Below are 19,301 nucleotides of genomic sequence, written 5' to 3'. Positions count from 1 at the left end.
TTTGATCCAGCAATTGTACTCCTAGGTATTTTCCCAAATGAGTTGAGAACATGTATATATATATATATATATATATATATACACACACACACACACACACACACATAAACACCTGCACATAAATGTTCAGAAAGGCTTTATTTATAATTGGAAAAATTAGAACCAACCCAGATGTCCTTCAATAGGTGAATGAACAAACAAATTGTGGTATATCCATACAATGGAGTATTATTCAGTGATAAAAACAAATGTACTATCAAGCCATGAAAAGACATAGAGGAAACTTAAGTGTTAAAAAAAAAAACAGGATTTAGAGTTAGTTAATAAGCTTATTTATTTATTTTTTTGGTATCACTTATTTATTTATTTTTTCTTCTTTTCCAGAATTTTATAGAAGTGAAGTGATTAAGAATTCCTTGGTAAGTTTGATTTTTGACAGGTACATATGACTAAGCCTTTTAACTCTTGTTTCAGAAAATGCTGAGATGTAAAATAAGTTGAGGTTCAGTTCTGGTATTATCATACCTCTGTAGTTAAATCTTTAATTTTTTTCTTAAATTACTGATTTGTTCATTGCTGTATCTCCAGTGCTTAGAACATGACTACCACGTAGGAGGTGCTCGATAAGTATTGGTTCGATGAACTGATATATGTGTTTTTTGAGAACTTCTTTTTTCAACTTAAATTCTGTAATTCTGTCATTTCTATTCACTCTAAGGAAGTTTGTGACTGTGTGGCCCGCCAAACATCATAATAAATGATGTTTATACAAATAAATATTTGTTTAGATTAGTTTTTAAGAATTTTGTATCTAGAATCTTCACTTGTTTCTTTCTGATGGCATTGCTCGGTTAGAAAGCTGGAAGGGTCCTACATTTGATACTGTGCACACTAGATATTTGCATCGATGAGTCAATTTCTTAGGTCGTGGTGAAGAAAAGAGGGGCTTTGTGGTAATGATAATATCCTTTTTATGGTCTAAGACCATACTGTGTCCTCTGTATACTTTTTTTACCGTCATCTGCTAACATTCTTTTCCTTACTTATTGTGTTCCAGGCATACTCTCTTCTCTCAGTGCTTCAAACACGCCAAGCTTGTCTTGTTCCTTCTGCCCAGAACACTTTTCCCCCCTTAGTTCTTCCCATGGTAGAAGAGGTCTTTGAGATCTCAGTTATGTCACTTCAGTGAGGCCTTTTCTGACTATTGCAATAAAGTAGCTTTCTTTCCTCTAGTCACTCTTTTTTATATCATTCTGTTTTATTTTCTTTAGAGCATTCATCACTATTGGAAACTCTGGCTGACTTATTTGTTTGTGTTTATTATCTTTCTCCCACCTTCTAGAATGAAGTTCTACAAGAGCAGGCACCTGCCAGTCTTGTATACCACTGTAACTTAGAGCATACAATAGTGTAGATGCTCAGTAAATCCTTGTTAAATGAGTGATTGGATAGCAATGATATGATATATTTAAAGACACCTTTCACATAAGTTATCCCATTTTGATCCTTATAACAACCTGTAAGGTAGATGGGAGGAGCTCTGGTAGCATAGTGGCTAAAGCACTTGACTGCTAACCAGAAGGCTGGCGGTTCAAACCCACCAGCCACTCCTCGGAAGGAAGGTTGGGCAATCCTACTTCCGTAGTGATACTGCCTCGGAAACCCAAGGAGGGGTTGCTATGAGTCAGGGCTGACTCGAGGGCACATAACAACAACAACAACAACAAGGTAGATGGGGCAGATACTTAAGAAACTGACACCCAGCGAGGTCCAGAGACTTTCTTAGAGTCATAACAACTGCAGGACCAGAACCTCAGACTAGGCCCCTTCTGTCTTTAAGTCTCTAACACTTTTTCTTCCTTGTCAAGCTGTCTTGTAAATGTCTCTAAAGTATCATAATAGATATGATAGGTTCCTCTGGGGAGGTCCAGTCACCAGGAAAGCTCTGGTTCTACATATGTTAAATGATACATGATAATACCTAGCATGCTGCTCTCACATGGTAGCTGCTAAGTCAGTGTTAATTTATCCTCCTCTGCTGGTTCACTAGAACAGAAAGTCATCCATCTATAGACAGGTAAGAACTAGGAGTGGTTAGGGGTCAGAGAGAGTAAAATTTTTGCCTTGATTTATTCCACTTCCTTTTCTGTAGTCAGACCTCTGTTGGGGGATGGTTTTATGACAATTCTTTGCTTTTTTCCCTGGATTTGTGTCACAAAGGGCTCTATGCCATAGAAGTACTTCAGTGTGTGGTTCTACATTGTCACTGTTTACTTGATACTCACTTGACATCCATATTTCTAATTGTCATTGCTCAGAGTGTTAACTCCTATTTTCAGCTCCTTTTGGCTTGAGTCTTCACTTGCTTCTGAACTGTGTGTGACGTGACGTCTTCTTCCCTATGCGTTTAGGCTGATTCATGTTTTATGAGGATGTTGTTGGGTGGATTCCTGACAAGGGAAAAGATTGGACTGAGACCTCCAGAGTTCTTTCAACTCAGAGTTTAAACTGTAGTTGTTTCTTGAGTGTACTTCTTAAAACATCTGCTTACATTGTAATTTTATCTCCCCAAGTAGATGAAACCTCCTGGGGGTCAGAGGCTGCCTGAGTATCTTTATGGCCCCCTAGCTCCCACTGTACTACTTCTGTTGGGTAGTTGTTTGATGAATATTGTTTCATTGATGTTTCCTTTTAAGGGTATTTTTTGAGATTATGATCTTTTTGGCAAGGATTGCTTTTTATTTCTTTTATGCCTTAATATACATGCTCCATGAAATTCAGTTCATTTATTCTTTTCTTTTTTTGAGAGAACTATTCTTTTTTAGCTTTTTGCAAAATCATTGTGACTAGTTCAGATTAATGGGAGCTCTGGTAGCATAGTGCCTAAGGCACTTGACTGCTAACCGGAAGGCTGGCGGTTCAAACCAAACAGCCACTCCTCGGAAGGAAGATGGGGCAATCTACTTCCGTAGTGATACTGCCTCAGAAACCCAAGGAGGGGTCGCTATGAGTCAGGTCCAACTCGACGGCATATCACAACAACAGTTCAGATTAATGGTCATTGGGTACCACAGGATCAAGAACTCTTAGAGATGGCACATGGTACTTTAATTCATTTAAATTTAAATATAGCCACATGTGGCTAGTGGATATTGTGTTAGCACATTTCTAGATGCTTCTGAAAAGCTTTCAGACAGTCATTAGCAGAAATGAAATTTTCCTTTTTTTTTGCTTTGTTTTTTATACTTCGTGCTTTTCCGATACAATTAGTACAGTTCTAAATCATTATAATAATTGTTTTATGGTTGTTTTAGCTCTCTCTTTATATATATATATATGAGTTATATAGCAGGATCCTTAAGTGCTTCCTCTTTATAATCTCCGTAGGTATTATACTGGGTTTTGCTTGTACTTGGCAAACGAACTGGAAAATACACACAGTATTTCAGTGACTCTAAGTTGTTAATTATAAGACTCACTATTTTTATATTCACCAAGAGAATCTTCTAATTAACCTGAGGCACAGGGCCTTTGCAGTAGTCCTGTGTGAGTTGTGACTGACTCTTACTAGCTTCTTGTTACTTTGAAATTTCTTTCATCCATGCTCAAGCATTAAGCAGTCTTTCCCGCCTTTAGGCTCATCGCTTGACTTTTGATAGATGATCCTTTTGTACATATATCTGCATTAAAATATAAGGAAGCGTCATCGCTTTGTGGTGATCTCCGTATCTTAAGTCTTATAATGAAGTCATTTCTCTACTGACAAATACTTGCTTCTCTAACACCAAGTTTGTGCTTCACTGATGTTTCTGAGGAGCTCTGGGCGCACAGTGGTTAAAGTGTTTTGGCAGTTCAAACCCACCAGCTGCTCCGTGGGAGAAAGATGAGACAGTCTGCTTCGGTAAAGATTTACAGTATTGGAAACCTTATGGGGCAGTTCTCCTCTGTCCTAAACGGTTGCTGTGAGTTGTTTCTGTGTCTTTCTGCCTTCATAAAAGCTTAATACTTTTTATTGAAGTTTAGCATACATACAGAAGGGTTTACAATATATAAGTATGTACTATGTACTGTAAATATAAGCTTGATGAATTTTCACAGATTGAGTACAGCATCCACATCAAGAAATAAAATATTTTTGGCTCCCAGAAACCTCATCTGAGGAGTGGCTGGTGGGTTTGAACCGCCAGCTTTCTGATTAGCAGTCAAATGCCTTAGGCACTATGCCATAGGCAATCTACTTCTGTAGTGATACGGCCTCGGAAACCCAAGGAGGGGTAGCTATGAGCCGGATGTGACTCGATGGCAGTGCGTTGCTTTGTGTTAGAAACCTCGTGCTCTCTTCAGTCATTATTAGTCTCCTGATTTTAACACCATAGATTAATTTGACCTGTTTTTCAGCTTTGTAGACATGGAATCATACAGTGTGTACCTTTTTCTGTCTGATCAGACTGATGTTGTGCAGGTCATTGCCGTTGTGGGGCGTATGTGTAGTTTGTTTATGCTGTAGTATTCCATAGTGTGGATATACCACAATTTTTCTAATCTCCTACTGATAGATATTTTGTTAGTGTCTAGTGGTGGGCTACTATGAGTAGTGCTGCCGTGAACATCCTTGTACATGTCTTTTGGTAAACGTGTGAAAATGGTTTAGGGAGTTGCATTGTCTGACTGCCTCTAACTTCCCAAGTGGGGAGGAGGATCAATATCAACAGCCCCAGGCTGATTCCTGTGAGGCAGAGGTCAGACATATCTTCACCCTCCAACCTTTTTATCAATTCTGATACCAATTGCCAGTCCTTTGGTACTCTCTGCTTTGCTGCTGGGCTCCATAATTTGTTGCAGTGGCCACACAGAACTCACGGACAATACTTTGGGGTTTCTATGGGAAGTAACAAGTTACAATTTAGGATCAGAAATGACTCAGAGTACAGTTCTTCGGTCAGGACAGCCTCTTCTCAGCAGTGCCCATAGGCATGCCTTTCTCTGGCCTTCTGCTTCCCAGCCCTGTGGCCCCTTTGTTACAAAGCTTTTTTGGTTCTGCCGGTAAATTCCCAGAGGCATCTCACTCTGCCAGTAAGCCTTGGCCTGAAGGTGCTTAACTGTCTCCATGGATCTGGAAGTCCATCATGTTGTCTCCTGCCAGGTGTCCTGGTTCTGCTGTCACCATGTTTCATTTTCTCAGCAAAGTGTTACGGCTCACTCTCCGTCTCCTAGGTAAAGGAGCTTCAGTGCAGAGATCTTGGATCCAAAGGATGCACTCCACCCCTGGCTTTTCTTTCTTGAAAACACAGTGAGGTCCCCTCTTCCCGCCTCTGGGATGGCTCATTTTCAGCTTTGCATGGTGGCAAAACTGACCAAACCCCATGTTAGGGTTCCATACACCTTATTTGCATGGTCTCACCTCCCACAAGGGTGCCACTGCACTTCATTTACCTTATTAGGAATCTGTCCAATCTCCTTGGTAGGCCACAAACACCTCACATTTGCATAGTCTTACCCAGTTACTGGGTGAGAGTTACAGACTAGCTAGAAGCGCCACTGTAAGTAAGCACTGCACTGTAGCATGCATGCATTTCAGTTGAGTAGGTACCTAGGAGTAGAATTGCGGGAATGTGTGTATGCTCAGCTTTAGCAAGCTGAAAACTACCAAGCAGTTTTCTAAAATTACTGTTTCATTTATACTTCCACCAGCAGTATATGAGAGTCTGATTACTCCACATTCTTGCCAATACTTTTTGTATTTTTTAAATTTTAATTTTAGTTTTGATAGATACCATATACAGGATTTAAAAAAATGTGTAACTTTAGACTGTAGTTAAACTTAACAGCCTATATAATTCAAAAGAAGTCATTATTAATAGCTATTTTTAAGGTACATAGTGCTGACTGCGACACCTGATGACTGCCACCTGGTGGTTAAAAAGTGTAGGGCGTCATTAATTCTCAAATTTCTATCAGAATTCATCTTATAAAGTGAAGAAAAGTGTATGTTGGAATTGATGATAAGGAGTATGTTAGATGATAAGTGTAGTAGAGTAAAATAAAGAAGAATAAGGGAGTATCTGATAAGAGTGGTCTGTAGGAGTCCTTGGCTGGTGCAAGTGGTTAAGCACTTGACTAATGGCTGAAAGATTGCTAGTTCAGACCTACCCAGAGGGGCCTTGAAATGACAAGCCTGACAGTCTACTTCAGAAAGGTCACAGCCTGGAAAACACTATGGAGCAGTTCTACTCGCACACAAGGGGTTGCCATGACTTGGCACTGACTTGACAGCAACTGACAGCAAGAGCGAGATCTAGTAGAAGTCAGTGATGGGCCTTTCACTGAAAGTTCTAGAGCAAGTATTTTTAGGGAAAGCATGTGATGCACTTTAGTAGAACCATAAGCTTCTATTGGAAATGTAACTGGCTGAGCTGTTTTTAAGGAGTCCTGGTGATGCAGTTGTTAAACACTCAGTTGCTAACTGAGAGGTCAGCAGTTCAAATTCACCAGACACCCTGCAGGAGAAAGATGAGGCAGTCTACTTTCATAAAGATTTACAGCTCAGGAAGCTCTAGAGGCAGTTCTACCCTGTCCTTTAGGGTCGCTATGAGTTGCAATTTGACTAGATGGTGTTGTGTTTTCGAACTCTTTTTAAATCTTTGGGAAAAAGCAGTACAAATACTTTCTGTGAGTTACTGGCCTCTGTGACTGTCAAGCCAAGTTTATGTTTCAGTTGATTTGTGACCAAATGAATTAGCATTTAATCTCTATTGTGTGTATGTGGGTACGGTGTTGGCTTTTCTTGCTTATGCCAGATTGTTATCTTATGTTAAACTTTATCATCTTCAGAGTTTTCCAGCATCTATCCGGTCAACTACATGATTTGGAGGGAGACTGAGATAATTATATATAATTATGGTACCAGGGAAGGATAGCATTGTACGAAAGCATACGGGAGTATATTTATCTCAGTTTCAAGGGGATGGGATCAGGAAGGGTTTCTAATAATAAGTAATTCCTAATTTGAGAAATGAAGTATGAATATAGGTGAGCAAGACAAAGGAAAGAAAGTTTATTGGGCTGAAGAATAACTTCTCCTTACAAGTCAGTATGTAATTTCTAAAGATTATCTTTTATGTTTTGAAAAAGAGCAGCTTTTATGAATTCTTAGTTGTGATTCTTCTGACTATATATATATATATATATATATATATATATATATATATATATATATATTTAGCATATTTCATGGATTTTTTTTATTGTGATTTGGGTGAAAAATTACAGAGCAAATTCACTTTCCATACAGCAGTTCACATGCACTTTATCTCATGACATTGACCACAATTTACCACAATGCAACATCTCCTCTCATACTTCCTCCCAATAGTTACCTCTTCCCTGTGTTCATCCCTCCATGCACTCCTGCCCCCTGAGCTGTCTCCCTGTGTATAAGCAGCCCTTCTTTCTCCCATGATTGTTCTCTGCAAGGAGTATATCTACCTCAGGGAAATGTTCAACTCATGTTGTTGTTATGTGTCGTCAAGTCGGACCCGACTCATAGCAACCCCTCCTTGGGTTTCCGAGGCAATATCACTACGGAAGTAGAATGCCCCATCTACCTTCCGAGGAGTGGCTGGTGGGTTTGAACTGCCAGCCTTCTGGTTAGCAATCAAGTGCCTTAGGCACTATGCTACCAGAGTTCCTTATTCAACTCATATGCCTGTCTATTGTTTGGCTGGAAGTCACAGGCATGGGGTACAATTACAGACCTGAAGGGGAGCTAGGGGCTATCATCTCAATGGTTCTACCAGGCTCTATGGGACCAGCAAACCTGGTCTCCCCCCTTTTTTTTTTCCAAATGATTTTGAGTTTTGTTCCACATTGTTCTCCCTCTCTATCCAGGATCTCCTACCTAGATCCCCTTCCAAGTGATTGACAGTAGTAGCCGGGCACCGTCTAGTTCTTCTGGTCTCATAGTCATATAGGCTGCAGATCAGATGGTGTACCAGTTGCTAGGACTAATTGTTCCATGAATTTTTGGTTTTCTTCATTCATCTTTGCTCTGGACGAGGAGAGACTCATCGTTGCATCTAGATAGCAACTTGCAAGCTTTTAAGATCCCATTCGCTACTCGGCCAAAGTAAGAGGTAGAACAATGTTTTGTGTAGTATGTTATGCTGATTGAGCTTGATGTCCCCTGCGACTATGGTCTCGAGCCCACAGGTTCAACTACTCGGTCCCTCTGGGTAGCTGGCTGTGACCAAGCAGTGACTACAACCTTGCCCCTTGTCAGCCCTACTATACATCTGGGAATTCAGATCATACCCATAAACTCATAGGACCATTGGACTATATTTTTGTACTGAGCTGTAAGATAGGGAAATGGTTCTGGTAATAATGATTTTAGGCCCTCTCTATAGTCAGGTAAGAAGCTCTGTTGGTATAGTTGTTAAGGCATTTGGCTGTTAATCAAAAAGTTTGGTGGTTCGAACCCTTCAGCTGCTCCAGGGAAGAAAGATGAGGCAGTGTGCTTTGTCACTTTCTATGAGTGAAATTTACAGCCTTGGAAGTCCAATGGGGGTTGCTGTGAGTTGGAATTGACTCGATGGCAGTGAGTTTGATTTTGTTTAGTTTATAATTAGCTGGAAGTGAACTTTCCAAAATTAGAAACTGTTGAAGTAGTGGTTAAAGCATTTGGCTGCTAACCAGAAGGTTGGCTGTTTGAACCCACTAGTTGCTCCACGGGAGAAAGATAAGGCAGTCTGCTTCTGTAAAGATGTATAGCCTTGAAAACCCCATGGGGGCAGTTCTATTCTGTCCAAAAAAAACCCACTATGAGTTGGAATCGGTTCAATGGCAGTGGGTATTTTTGTCATAAGCTCTTCTATACAGTTACAGTTTTTGCTTTAAATAGTCATATGTCATCTAAAGAAAATATAAGAAGGAAAAAGTAGTATTTTATCTTATATACTTACCATTGCCAGGGCTCGTAATTCCTGCTTCTAGATCTAAGTTTCTATCTGGTATCATTTCCTTTCCACCTGAAGAACTTTCTTGTAGTGCAAATCTGTATGATTATTCCTAGACCTTATTGGTCATCTTTATATTTAAATTAAACTTTGCTACTATATAGTAAGGAGCTCTGGTGATGTAGTGCCTAAGGCATTTGACTGCTAACCAGAAGGCTGTCGGTTCAATCCCACCAGCCACTCCTCAGAAGGAAGGTTGGGCAATCTACTTCTGTAGTGATACTGCCTTGGAAACCCTAGGAGGGGTCACTATGAGTCGGATCTGACTCAACCACAGTGTATACTATATATTACTGTATAGTAGGGCCACTAAAACAATGTTGGTGAGATAAGAGACTTTGGGTCACATAAAATGGAGTTCTATTTGTCTTAGATTGAAAGTCTTAGATAGCTGGAACTTAATTTTTTAGGAGCCAGTATAAAACTGATTGCATAAATGTGCTTACTGTTATCATTGAGCTATTTATTGATCTTCCAGTGTCCTTAAACATCCGGGTCAGGTAATTGAACATTTATTCACTCATTTAGCAAATGCTTACTGAGCACATACCAGGTACTTTTCAAGCTTTGGGAACCTAGTAGTGAATAATTCAAGCAGTGTTCTTGCTCTATCAGATCTTTTATCTTAGTAGAATGAAATCAGACAATAAAAAATCAACATGAAAATGAAAAAGATGAATCAGTGCTGAGTGCTATGAAACTGAAAGTCACCTGTGTCTCCTCTCCCAAAACTTCAACAACCAAATCCACAAGACACATATATATAGCAAGCTTCAGTGTCCCCTAAAATTAAAGCAAACACTATCCTGTTCACCTGTGGTCAGGAAAAGAGTTGCCAAAAGTGAAGAATAGTTACAGTCTTAGGCTGGGTTCTCTAGAAAAGCAAACCTGGTGAAGCTTGTATATGTATGTATAGAGATTTTATCTCAAGGAGATGGCTCCTGGTTGTAGATGCTGACAAGTCCCAAGTCCTCGGGTCAGACTTCAGGCTGGATGCTTCTTCTGACTCACATAGCTGCAGGGGGTGGTGAACCCAAATTCAGCAAGTCAGACAAGAGGCTTCTGGCTTCGGAGGCTATGGAGGCTAACTGATCCGAAGATCAGCAGGGAATATGGTGAGCTGCTAGCTAAAGTCCCAAGAATTGGAGGTCAGATGATGACCAGCCAGATGCAGGATCCAGATGGAGCAAAAAGCCAGAGAGCTTTGCCAGACTGTTCATACATATATTGGATGCAAGCCACTCCCCTGAGGAAGTTCCCTTTCAACTGATTGGTTGCTCATAGCAGATCTCATTATGAACATTTATTCACTCATTTAGCAAATGCTTACTGAGCACGTACCGGGTACTTTTCAATGGCAGTGGGTATATGTGTCATAAGCTCTTCTATACAGTTATAATTTTTCCTTTAAATAGTCATTTAAATAGTCATCATGGAGGTGATTACATCACATAGGATGATTATGCCATTACATAACTAACAAACTACATCATAATTGCTAAACCCCCTGAGAATCATGGCCCAGCCAAGTTGACACGCAACCATCAAGTTACCTTTGATTTGCTGATTTGTATAATAAGGAAATTGTAAGATTTTAATTATAAGATCGATCTTAATAAGATTGATTATCTGTTTATATTTAGCAATGAAAGCACTAACTTTCATGTAGGGGATATAAGTAAAAGTAACTAAGTGAGTCACTGTAGTTCATTTTTGTTGATGTTATTAAAGCCCCATAACATCTTTACTTTTTGGAGAGTGTTTTAACTATCTAGATAATTCACTTAATGAAAAATAATGTTCCTTCAAAGCATAAGACTGACCCCTGTCATTCTTAACTTAAAAATCCTTCAATAGCCCCATATCTCGTACAGAGTGAAGTACTGGCTCCTTGGCAAAGGCATATAAGATTCTTCAGTTTAGTCCTTTGTATCTCTCTCCAGCTTTGTATGTAGAGTCCTTTGGCTAGAATTCCTTATTTTAATGTGATGAAATTCTACTTGTCCCAGCCTCTGTGATATCTCCCCCATTATTGTGGTCCTCTGTCACCTTTTGCATGATTTTGTTATTTAACTTTTCATGAAACAGTGTAATTATTTAAATAGAGTTTTGAATCCAGTAATAAGTGGGAGGCTCTTTGAGGGCAGTTATCTGTGTGTTGGCTGTAATCATGTAGTATGTGTTGACTGTAAATGGTTTACCATATGAAACCATATCAGTTGGAATATATAGTCTTTTTAATGACTGGTAAATAAGCAGAGAAATTCAAAAGTACCATTGTTCTGCCCTTTTTGTTAATTGGAATATCTTCTTGGTTCACTTAAGTTTACAATTTAATATATGTATATATAATTTAAAGTATGGCTTTTATGCACAAGTGATTTACGGCCTAATTGAAATAACTGTACACAAGGTAGAGTCTTTCTAAATTATGTTTTCATCTCCATCAACAGAATCCAACATGGCGGAGTCTTGATTTTGGAATAATGCCGGACCATCTAGATACATCTGTGTCTTGTTTTGTGGTGAAGATATGGGGTGGAAAAGAGGATGTCTACCAGCTGTTGATTGAATGGAAAGTCTGTTTGGATGGCCTGAAATACTTGGGTCAGCAGGTAATTTTTGGACTGAGGGTTACAAGTAGTTGTTATGTTCAGATAAATCTGTCAAACCTTTCTGTTGATTCTCTTGACTGCGTTTCCTATCATAAAGAGAGAACCTTTTTGATTGTTTACTTAGTTGTAAAAATTGGAGTCATCACCAAATTTAAAAAAAGCTTTTAGGTGAAGAAACTTATGAAGAAGCACCCTAAGCTGCTAATAATTTAAGAGGACCTTTTAAAATTTTTCTCTGTAGGAAAGGATATGCTTTCTCACAGCATTCTGCTGCATCTCTGTCTTATTGTATTTTTCCCTCTAGCATCTGAAAATTAAGTTGAAAGTAAGGAATACATTATAAACACCTGTCTTTTGCCCAGGAGAGTTGGGTTGTTCTAGGAATAACAAGAATTACTATCTACTGAACACTTGACTAACAAGTGCCTGGGTTACATATACTGCCAGCCGTTCCCCACCTTTGCTGTACCTGTGAACCAAAACAACAACAAAATCAAAAACAAAAACAAAAAAAACCCAAAAACTCCACTCCAAGCCTGCTGCCACTGAATCGCTTCTGACTCACAGCAACCCCATAGGTTACAGGAAACCCTTCAGAGGGTTTTCTTGGCTGTACTTGACCAAAGAAGATGGCCAGGTCTTCCTTCTGTAGTGCTGCTGGAACTTGTAGGGTTATAGCTGATCACAGACTGTTAGTGCCTCCCAGCAACCCTGTACCTATGACAAATGTAGTTAATTGATCACACTACTGAGCTCAGAAATAGCACCATTATCCTTCCTAACATGGTGTTCTAGGAAGCAGCTAACAATTTACCCAAAATGTACATGAAATGAAACCTATTTGCCATCCCAGACATAGGTTTATATATGTTTATAGCAGCATTGTGAAGGTTGATAAATTATTATCTTCATTTTCCAGATGGGAATAACTGAGAGTTTCAAGAAACTGCTCAATGTCACACAGCTAGATGGAGCAAGAATCTAAATCCATAGTTGGCTGACTTAAAAATTTATTCTCTTTGTTCTGGGGCAAACTGGTATATGTATATATGTTTGGTCCTTCCTTGGAATTGAATGTCATTTCTCCTGTGATCCCTAGGACACTACTGTTAAAGTAACCCTAAAATGTTAGCCATTGATTATCTACAAATATCCTTGATGTTTTCTCAGTAACCAATATATACTTTCTGATATATTTCTTTTTGAAGAAACAATTTAATTCTGCTTTTTTAAAAAATAAAAATAAAAAAAAAATCTGTTTTCATTTTGTTTACCACGTTTTATTTGTTTTCTGTCCTTTTATTGTGAATAGTGATGGCACATGACTGGGTCATGTTTTGTTCTGTTGTACATAGGGTGGCTATGAGTCAGAGGTGACTCGACAGCACCTAACAACAATATAGTGAATAGTAGGTAAGGTAGGTAAGGCATTTGGCTGCTAACCAGAAGATCAGCAGTTCAAATCCATCAGCTGCTCCGCGGGAGGAAGATGAGGCAATCTACTTCCATAAAGATTTACAGCCTTGGAAACCCAATGGGGGTTGCTGTGAATTGGAATCTACTTGTTGGCAGTGCGCTTGGTTTGGTTTATAGTGGATAGTACTATGCATGTAATAGATACGTTCCTTAACAAAATTTTAACCTGCTGGTCTCATAAAATGGGTTGTGTTTACCCCTTTTATATTTTGGAGAGATTTGGTGTAGAATTGGTGTTATTTATTCCACAAATGTAGGTATCTTTAGGTACTAGTCTCTCTGTTTTCTGGACAGTGTTGCTTACCAGAACTTACCAATCTCTCTCTTTTCTAATGTCAGGATAAATTCTTGTGCATAATTTAAGTGGTTAGAACTTTGAGTTAATAACAATAGCAAAATATATTGTTATAGTGTTTGGGTATCTTTTTATATTCACAGAATCTTTTATACGTACACAGTGAGCTGAGACATAGGAGCAAGTATTGTTAATTTCCTCAGTATTTAAGTAAGAAAAGTAAAGTTTGGAGAAATTAAGTGATAAGCTTGCTTAAGGTCACACAGTGATTGGTGGATTCAAACTATTAATTGTCCCATGGCTCAGACTATATTTATTACTCATTTCACTAATTCTAACCAGCTGTCTTAAAAATTTTATAATTTTTTATGAGGTGATCAAAATAGAAGCTTGTAGTTGGATTGATAAAGTTCTGTATTCTGTAGTTTCCATATTGGGTTACAACACAATTATTGTTGAATCAGTAATCTATCATAAGTGAAGGATAGTACATATCCACACTTGTGTTAGCGTAATTTACCAATTCTGAAATGCATAGTAGTGTGGAATATGATGACCCTGTTTTGTTAAGTATGCTTTTCTTTATTAGTGAGGAGCAAAGGGATGTTTCGGAACTATATGTTGTCTGGCTTCTGATACATTATTAGTATTTATTTTTTTTCCCCCCCTAGTTTTTCATTCTAGCTTCCAAAAATACTTTCACATCCAGTTACCTCATTTCATCTTTATGACACCCCTGTAATATACACCAGGATGTGTTTTCTGCTTTTGATTGATGAGGGAATTAAAACATGGGGCCATTAACAGGGATTAACTACTAAATATATGTAGAGTGCTGGGCACTAGACCTATAAACAAGACAAGATTCCTTTTGTTGAAGAATTCATTATGAAACAGTTAAGGCTGGAGTTTTAAAGTCCAGCATTCTTGATCTTTAAGCCCAGTATCTTTTCCAGTACTAGAACCATGTTACCTGAGTTTTCCAACAAACTAATGCACATCTTCATGAAGCTTATACTATGAGAACTTTACTTTCACGCTAGATTCATTTCTACCCATTTGTTCCTATCCATCTTTTTTTCTGTATTTTTTTCTGATTTAAAAGTAATATACGTTCTTTGTGGGCAATTTGGAAAATTTTGAAAAATGCAGAGAAGAAAATAAATTATACATAATCTTATTGCTCATCTCCCATTGTTAACATTTTAGGCATATAATTTTAATCTTCTTTTCCCCTAGGAATATATATGAATAACAGATTTCATATGTATCAAATTTTAGGTTCCTCCTAATCTTGAAACTGATTTCATGATACTTTCTCTTATAAAATAAAAAATGTCTTGAGATTACTTTATTGTTTTCATTATAAATTTATTCTTGCATTTATCTTTTGGTATTATTGTATTAAGTTCAATAAATGATATAGGTCAGTAGGGCCCATGCAATTAATTTTGCTTTAGTAGTAGATGTAGGAAATGAATTTCAGGTGAATGTTTATAGGACTTTACTACTGCTGCCTTTGGCTAGAAGGAAGAAACCTTCCCTCCCTTTGAACCTCCCCATGTGTTAGGTGAAGTTTAATTTGGGATGGTACTGATTGAATCTTAAATGAGCTGCATCAGAAAGAGAGTGGTATGCAGACAGTAATTAAATCCACATTTGAGACTTTAGGAATTGAATGTTATGTTTAAAACTCTTTGAAAATGAAAATATATTAATCTTTTATTTATTATTTTATTGTCTTTTATTTTTCTCTGTTTTTCTGGAGAAACTACTACTTTTTGAAGCACCCTTACAGACTGACTGCATCTTGTTTTCTTTGAGATCAGGGAAAGGATAGTATGCTTCTGAATCTCCTCTACTTCCGGGAATCCACCAAAAAGCCAGTTTTGATGCAGGGATAGAATAGCCTTTCTTCCATAATAAGCTCAAGAAGTATTTGTGGAAAATGTGTGTGAAGGTGCTGGTGAGCTCATTTGATAGCTTGGTGAGGACTTTGACTAAAGCAGGAAACTCTTAGTTGATCATCTGATCTTATGCTAAGTGATGTGTTTTCTGTTGTTTAGGTGTAGTCAGCCTGTTTCTCAGCAGTGAAGTCGATCCTACTTTAACTGTCATGTTCTAATACTAAAATCTTATTGAGAGAGAGGAACTAATAGTGTGCTTTTCCCCTCTCTTAGATTCATGCTCGCAACCCAAATGAAATAATTTTCGGGCTGAATGATGGCTACTATGGTGCTCCATTTGAACATAAGGTAAGAGTATTCTCCTAATGTTGTAAGCTGTATTTAGTGCAGACCTGCTGTGACATGCCAGGTAGATATAATCCTGGAAACCTCTGTGTAATTAGAATTGTGTTTTAAGTACCATTGTAAGTTTGTTGTTCAGTACCACTTAGGTTGAATACATTTTAAAGTAAAAACTTGTTTGTTACCCAAATTCATCTTCTCTAAATCTAGATTATATTAATTTTCCTAAAGGAAAATCTTAGCTAGCTATTCTCCTTTATTGTGTAGAATTTTGGGGGAATTAAGAAAGAATGGTAAATTTGGGTAAATGCAATGGAGTTTTACTAAATGTTTCAGATCTTTTGCAACTTTCAGTAAATTTGATAGATCACAAGTCAAGCAAAGTACATTAAAACCAACAGTGTCTCTCTCTGTAAAGGTAATTAGGGAGAGAAGAGGAAAGAGAATCCATATATACCAAGTTCCTACTGTGTATGGTACTATATCAGGTGATTCATGTTCTTTATCCCGTTTAGTACTAGCTAGCAACAAACCAATAAAGTGAGTTTTTCCCTCTTCATTTTATGCATAAGGAAATGGATTGAGAGGGATGAGCTTCATAGCGTCATACATCTAGAAAGCAGCTGAGCTGAGATTTCAGGTCTGCCTACCTCTATAACCTATGCACTTTCCATCTTTTATGATGTTTTACCTGAAAAATTATGAAGCCTGGACTTTATTTACTCTTAGTGACCATGTACTTCCTAGTTGTCTGAAGTGTAGCTGCTTAGAATACTCCATTCATTCATCAACTATTTATTGAGCACCTGCTGTATGTCACCCATTGTACTCTGTGGAAAGGAGCTCTGGTAGTGTAGTGATTAAGGCATTTGGCTGCTAACTAAAAGGTCATTGATTCAAACCCACCATTTGCTCGGTGGAAGAAGGCTGGGACAGTCTGCTTCCATAAAGATTTATAACTTTGGAAACCCAATGGGGGTTGCTATGAGTTGGAATTGACTCAATGGCCATGAAATTGGATTTGGTTTTGTACTCTATGAAGGGGGCCCTCGTGGCACAATGGTTAAAGCGCTCAGCTGTGAACCAGAAGGTCAGTGGTTTGAACCTACCAGTCACTCTGCAGGAAAAAGATGTGACAGTCTACTTCCATAAAGATTTACAGTTTTGGAAAGCCAATAGGGCAGTTCTGCTCTGTTCTATAAGGTTGCTATGAGCTGGAATTGACTTGATAGCAGGGTTTTTGATTTTTAGTACTCTCTGGGCTAAGATGCAATGAGCAAATGGATACTTTTATGCTCTTATGGAGCATATGGAAGAGAAACACTGATAAATAATCTAATGCGTAAGTATAGGTGGTCCCCAGGTTATGAGCATCCAACTTACGGACAAATCCTACTTGCCCTGTTAATGCGAACTTTGAGCCAATGAAGTGAAACAGGAACAGATCAAAATTTTTACACTTTGAGTGATTCATCATGGTAACTGGAACAGGAAAAATTACTGGTTGAAGCACTGGAATGAGAGACTCAGAAGAAGCATAGTGAGCCCTTTTATGTGATGTGTGAAATTGGATTATTGGCAGGACTTGGAGAGCCACTTACATACAAAGCTGTGTGGTTAGCCACCACTGGAGTGCTGCCATCACTGAAGCCCTGCTTTGATGTTACGTAAATCTGCCCTCACATTGAAATGATACTTGGAAGAAATTCGGCATCACAGTCACCTTCACTTGCTGCATATGCAGCTATTAAATCATTGAAAAGGCTTCAGCCTTTCCTTGCACTGAAGTAAAGCTAAATAAGAACTGCATACCCCTGTTCTGACTCACCTACACATTCATAAAGGCACGGTTAGGAATGGACCTTGTTTGTAACGTGGGGACTGCCTATATATAAAATGAATAGTGGTAAATACTGTAAAATCAGTAATAAGTACCTTACCTACTCTAGGGTTTCAAGAAAAATCTTCCTCAGGAGTTGACATATAATATCCGGAGGATGAGTAGAAGTGAACTGTGTGAAGGGGGTGGGAACTTGGTAGAGAGAGCATTCCAGGTAGAAGAGGGCCACACGTTGAAAGTAGAAGGGGATGTGGAGAGCTTCAGGAACTGCAAGAAGGTTAGAGGGATTGGGGGAGAATGAGATGAGGCTGGAGAGTTAGGAAGGTGCTCTGGTGGTGCAATGGTTAAAGCATTTGGCTGTTAACTAAAAGGTCGGCAGTTTGAACCTACCAGGTGCTCCATGGGAGAAAATGAGGCAGTCTGTTTTCATAAAGATTTACAGCCTTAGAAACCCTGTGAAGCAGTTCTGCTCTGTAGGGTCACTATGAGTCAGAATTGACTTGATGACAGTGGGTTATGGTTTGGGAGAGATCGCATCATAGAGAACCTTTAAAGATTTTTATCCTAAGAGCACTAGACTGTTGTTGAAGGTTTCTGGTGTGCAGTGATATAATTAGATTTGTGTTGTAACAATTTCATTCTGGCTGCAGTAAGTACTGCTTATTGAAGAGGCAAGAATATATGTGGGAAGACTAATGAAAAGGATCTTGCAGTATGTCGGGTAAGAGGTGCTGATACTTTGGACCAGGAATGTGGTAGAAGTACCAAAAAAAACCAAACTCACTGCCATTGAGTTGATTCCGACTCATGGCGACTGCCATTGGGTTTCCGAGGCTATAAATCTTTATGGAAGTAGATCACCCTGTCTTCCTTCCATGGAGTGGCTGGTGGGTTTGAACCACTGACCTTTTGATTAGCAGCCAAGTGCCTTATCCACTATGCCACCAGTGGAGAGATGTAATAAAGTTTTAAGAAGTAAAATCATCAGGACTTGGTGATGGTTTGAATTTAGGTTATAAGAAGCAAGGAGGTATCAAAGATGACTTCTGGGTTTCTAGCTTGGATAAAGTAACTGGATATATAAAGGTACCAGGAACTGAGAGAACTAAGGAATATTGGAAGAAGACCAGGTTTGGTGGAAGCAGATTATGAGTTAAGATTTGGTCATACTGAATTTGAGATGCCTTTGAAACATTCATGTGTACATGCTAAGTAGGCAGTTGGATGTATGAGTCTGGAGTTAAGAGGATAGAACTGGGCTAGAGATATAAATATGGAAGGCAGTGGCAAATAGTCGTTAGAATCATGATTGTAGATACGATAATGGTGTACAGTGAGGAAAAAGAGGACCTCCAGCTTTTAAAGGGCAAATAGAGGAGGATGCATTGGGGAAGGTAAATGAGAAGGTAGTCAGAGAATATATAAGGAAGAGAGAGTGTAATCTTTTATAGAGTCTCACAAACCAAAGATTTTTTTTCTTTTTTTTTAAAATAACATTTTAATGTATTTTAGTTGAAAGTTTACATAGCAAATTAGATTCCCCTTTAACAATTTTTTTTTAAAAATGTGATTTGGGTGGAAGTTTATAGAGCAAATTCATCTTTCATACAGCAGTTCACATACATTGTCTCATGACATTGACTACAATTTACCACAGTGCAATAGCTCTCCTCCCACTTCCTCCCCATAGCTACCTCTTCCCTATGTCCTTCCCTCCTATGCATTCCTGCCCCCCAAGCTGTCTCCCTGTGTATACACAGCCCTTCTATTCTCCCATAATTGATCTCTCCAAGGAATGTATCTACCTAATGT

At 38.5% G+C, this 19,301-nt stretch overlaps 1 protein-coding gene across 1 annotated transcript in view; it reads left to right on the top strand.

Moving 5' to 3' along the window:
* UVRAG (UV radiation resistance associated) overlaps nt 1-19,301 on the top strand; it is a 481,244-nt gene that overhangs the window by 78,043 nt on the left and 383,900 nt on the right. Inside the window, exons 3-5 of the mRNA XM_007941031.2 lie at nt 385-419; nt 11,468-11,629; nt 15,581-15,655. Of these exons, the coding sequence (XP_007939222.2) occupies nt 385-419; nt 11,468-11,629; nt 15,581-15,655 (272 nt within the window). The remainder of the gene's footprint in view (nt 1-384; nt 420-11,467; nt 11,630-15,580; nt 15,656-19,301) is intronic.

The sequence above is a fragment of the Orycteropus afer genome, unplaced genomic scaffold (assembly GCF_000298275.1).
Source record: "Orycteropus afer afer isolate SDZICR_OR568_19922 unplaced genomic scaffold, OryAfe1.0 scaffold00074, whole genome shotgun sequence".
In the NCBI taxonomy this organism is placed as follows: domain Eukaryota; kingdom Metazoa; phylum Chordata; class Mammalia; order Tubulidentata; family Orycteropodidae; genus Orycteropus; species Orycteropus afer.
The sequence above is the reverse complement of the archived record's forward strand: the minus strand, read 5'-3'. Positions and strand labels throughout refer to the sequence as shown.